Source organism: Camellia sinensis, chromosome 7 (genome assembly GCF_055761805.1).
Source record: "Camellia sinensis isolate YWXY chromosome 7, ASM5576180v1, whole genome shotgun sequence".
NCBI classification, from domain to species: Eukaryota; Viridiplantae; Streptophyta; class Magnoliopsida; order Ericales; family Theaceae; genus Camellia; species Camellia sinensis.
Window position 1 is genome coordinate 186,691,908 of NC_138967.1, and position 4,042 is coordinate 186,695,949.

Below are 4,042 nucleotides of genomic sequence, written 5' to 3' on the forward strand. Positions count from 1 at the left end.
AAATGTGTTTTTTATTTCAATTTCAAAAAAAAATCTATAGCTAAAGACAATTTAAAAAAATTAAAAAACTCACCAAATGAACCTTAAGATTTACAATCCCAATTAAAAAATTTGTGAAGTTACCAACTCTCTAAAATCAAAATTAGGAGGTCAAATAGCAGGCTTCCAGTCTACTAAAAGAATAGAAAAAGAAAAAAAGAAAATTAGAGAAAAATTTGATCCCAATATGAATACAACAAATCAAGTACCAAGAGCACATGAAAATAAATAAATGCATAATAAGCATTCTAAATGTGGTGGTGATTCAACATGGTCAGAGCTCTCGCCTCCCTCACCATAGATAATTTCCTCCACAATATGAGTGCCCAACCCAAACTTTTGGAATGTGTGCAATTTTCCAATAATTCCCACGCTCTAAGTCTCTATTCAGACTCGAAATTAAACCATCAGACATATCACCCAATTCAAGAAGTTTAAGGTTGGTTAGATGTTCAATACCAGAGGGTAACTCCTGTACCAATTCACATTCCACCATAATTAACTCTTCAAGATGAGGCATCGAGCCAGCCTCCACTTTCACCCATCTCAATCCTTTTAATCCACGAAGGTCTAATATCACAAGTCTTTGAAATCCACCAGCCTTGAAACACAATTCTGCCCCTTCATATATATGAAGAAGTTGAAGTTCAACTAAATTGGGCAAATCTTGAAGGGATTCCAGTGGATCAACATCCCTTAACTTACTCCATCGTAAAAGTACTTTTGCCAAGCTGTGCAGTGAGGGTATCCAATGTGGTACCTTATGTAAACTTCCTTCTAGGCAGAGCATTCGAAGAAGTTGAGGTGGTGAAGAAAGAGAATCTAGATCAATGATCTCGTCTTCTTCTGTTGCACGAACAATCAATGAGCGAAGGTTACTAAGCTTCTCAAGGGACGAGCATAACACCCTCCCATCTTCATTTCTCAGGCCTCCAATCTGTAATTTCCTCAGTTGAGTCAACTTCCCTACCTCTCCTAGCAAAATGGTCCCATTATCATGGTTTGTTTCAATAGAACAAAGTTTCTGTAAGGATGACAAACTTCCTATTTTCGTCGGGGCTTTGAATCCGCATTGGTATTCAAAAGGATATGAAGGAACACCATCTATTATGTAGCGATACAACAAGATATGGCGCAGTCGTTGGAGCTTCAGGATATCATCAGGCAACTCAGTGACATACGTTTGTTTAAGGTCCAATGTTTCCAGGTTTTGGAGCTTTCCAATTGACTTCGGTATTATTTTTACCTTGGTTTCCCTCAAACTTAAATACCTGAGTTGAAGTAGTTTCAAAACTTCATTTGGGAATGTCTCCAACAAGGCACCTCCCAAGTCTAGAACGGTTAGCAGCCGTAGACCATCATTTGACGATGCGAGAATGGACAACTTGGACAGTGAATCTGTTGCATTGAACATAAGCAAAGAACGAAGTCGAGTGAAACGCTTGCTTTGTTGTGTATATTCCCAATGATTGTTGATTGATAGGCGCCGCACCTTTTCGGGCCACGCTCTGCTTTGTTCACCGGCTAGTGTGACAATGTTTTGCTCTCCCGACTTCGAAACAATAATTTCACGCCAAAGGTCATGGATGCGATAGGTTGCAACCCTTGTATCTCTTCTCCTCTCTGCCACTTGAACCAAGCTTCTATTGATTAGCTCATTGAGGTAGCCCTCGGCAACTTCTTCCTTCGTCATTCCTGCTTTCGTTTCTACAAATCCTTCTGCCGCCCATAATCGAATCAATCTCCAATGGTCAATGAAACAATCCTCTGGAAAAGCACTTAGATAGAGAAAGCAGAACTTCAGATAATAAGGTAAATCTATGTAACTGAGGGACAATATTTTGTTCATGCTTAGGAGTTTGTCATTTGCTTGTAGTTCTGCACCAAGGCTGCGGTAGATCTTATCCCACTCATCCACACTGCTCTTATTTTTTGTTGATAAAAGGCCGCTAATTGCCACAAGTGCAAGCGGCAATCCCTCGCATCTATTCAAGATGGCTCTTGAAAGTCCTTCCAAATGTGAAGGGCAAGAATTCTCCACAAATGTTTTCCTGCAAAACAATGTCCAGGACTCTTCTGGAGTCAAGGGCTGAAGACTATAGACATCTCCATGATATTCTGTACTAGCGAAAGAAGCTAAATCTGCATTTCTGGTTGTCAGCACTGCTCGACTCCCACATTTGCCAATAGGAAACACATGTCTAAAAGATTGCCAAGCATGAATATCCCATATATCATCGAAAACAAGCACATACCTCTTTTGTTGCAGGAAAGCATTAATTATCCCTTTCAAGCTGTTAGTATCCATGTTGTCCATCCCTTGTGGGACTGGTTGCTTGATTTCGTCAAAAAGTTGTTTGATGATGCCTTTTAGGAGCACCTCAATCTTGAAGGATTCAGAAACAGTGATCCAAACATGGCTCTGGAAATGATTCTTCACAACTGCATCATCAAAGACCTTTTTAACCAGTGTTGTTTTGCCCAATCCGCCCATTCCTGATACGGAAAACACCTTGAGTCTGGGGTCTTCATGCACCAACCACCTAATTAGTTGCGATTTGGGCTTGTCGATGCCCACAAGCTCAGATTCATCGAGTAGAAGGGCATCGCCACGATAATCATGGCATGCTGTGTTAGGACCAGTGGACCTTGAGCTTGAGCCTTGCTCTAACATACCATATCTATCATGGTACCTCTGATGTCCCTTCGAAATATCGATGACTCTGGACTTCATTCTTTGAACTTCAGAAGCAATTTGGTGACGAGCTTTTAAAGTCTTAATAAAGCAAGAAACCTTACCAAGAAAACCACGAAATCCAGCGCCATGACGATGTCCGAGGCGAAGCATGTACAACTCGAGAACATCTCCAATGTCGTACGCAGCTTCTCGGACTTGCTTGACCCATACTTTGAGTTCGGGGTTGTTCTCTTCCATAGCATCGGCAACTCTGAGGAAAGCTGTCATGCGATCGAATTCATCTTTGATGTATTGGATCTCTTCTCGAACTCCAGTCAACAAATTGGCCTCTTGTTGGAGGAAGGGTGCGAAGTTGGCTAGTAGATGGATCACTGCACTCTCAGCCATTTTTTTTTTGAAAATGTGTTTTGTTGCAGAGGAGTAGCCTTTAGTTGGCTGGGTTTGAATGGAGGGAGATGAGAAAATAAAAATCGTGGTCTGAACTCGGAACTGAGTTTGTGATTAAAGGTAAGTAGTGAGTTTGAAAATTGGGGATTTGTAATGCTGCCCAGATAAAAAACATAAAAGGACAAGAGTGGGGGGTGTTGTTGTTACCGGCCCCAGCTGGTACCAATCAAAATTCAAGTAATATCACAACTTAATGGGAAATTCAGCCTTCTGATTAGTTTTTTTAATTTTTTAGTTATTTTAATTTGGGATTAAAAAAAGTCATTTGAGATGAATTTTTGATTTTTTAAATTTTTATAAGAAAAAAAAATAAAATGATTATGGTTTGAGTATAACATTTTATTATATTAAATTTTTAATCTATTTCATATTTTTACGACTATTTTAGCCTAAAAAGTTTATGCCAAATATAGTCTCAATTGTATGTAATTTTTTTGCTACGATTTTTATGTCTTGATTTTGATTTATTATGTTATTAGTTATAATATATTATGATATTAATTATATTATTATTTTTTATGTTATTATTTTAATTAAGATTACAAAATTTAATTATATGTTTGATTATAATTATTTTTTAATTATGCTACCATTCGATCAGAATAACTTAAATTATAATTACGCGGATTGAGAATGCTGAGAAAAGCTGTACATAATTTGAAATCTCCTTTTTCTTACACATGAACGTGTTGCGTGACTCACATGACCCTTCTTGCTAAAGGAAAAGACAAAAGGGAAAATGGGAGCGAAAATTAACGGAAAATATTTTTTTGACGTTGATATAATTAAAATCGAAAATTGATAGAAAATATTTTTTAAGCATTGTTATTTATATCTAAAAATTAGATTTATTTTTTA

The 4,042-nt window shown here is 37.7% G+C and overlaps 1 protein-coding gene across 1 annotated transcript; it reads right to left on the minus strand.

Annotated features, from left to right (window-relative positions):
- Window positions 1-331: 331 nt before the first annotated feature.
- On the minus strand, window positions 332-3,124 carry LOC114274972 (disease resistance protein RPM1-like). Its single transcript, XM_028216956.2, has one exon. The coding sequence runs from the start codon at window positions 3,122-3,124 to the stop codon at window positions 332-334; it is 2,793 nt and encodes a 930-aa protein (XP_028072757.2).
- Window positions 3,125-4,042: the final 918 nt, after the last annotated feature.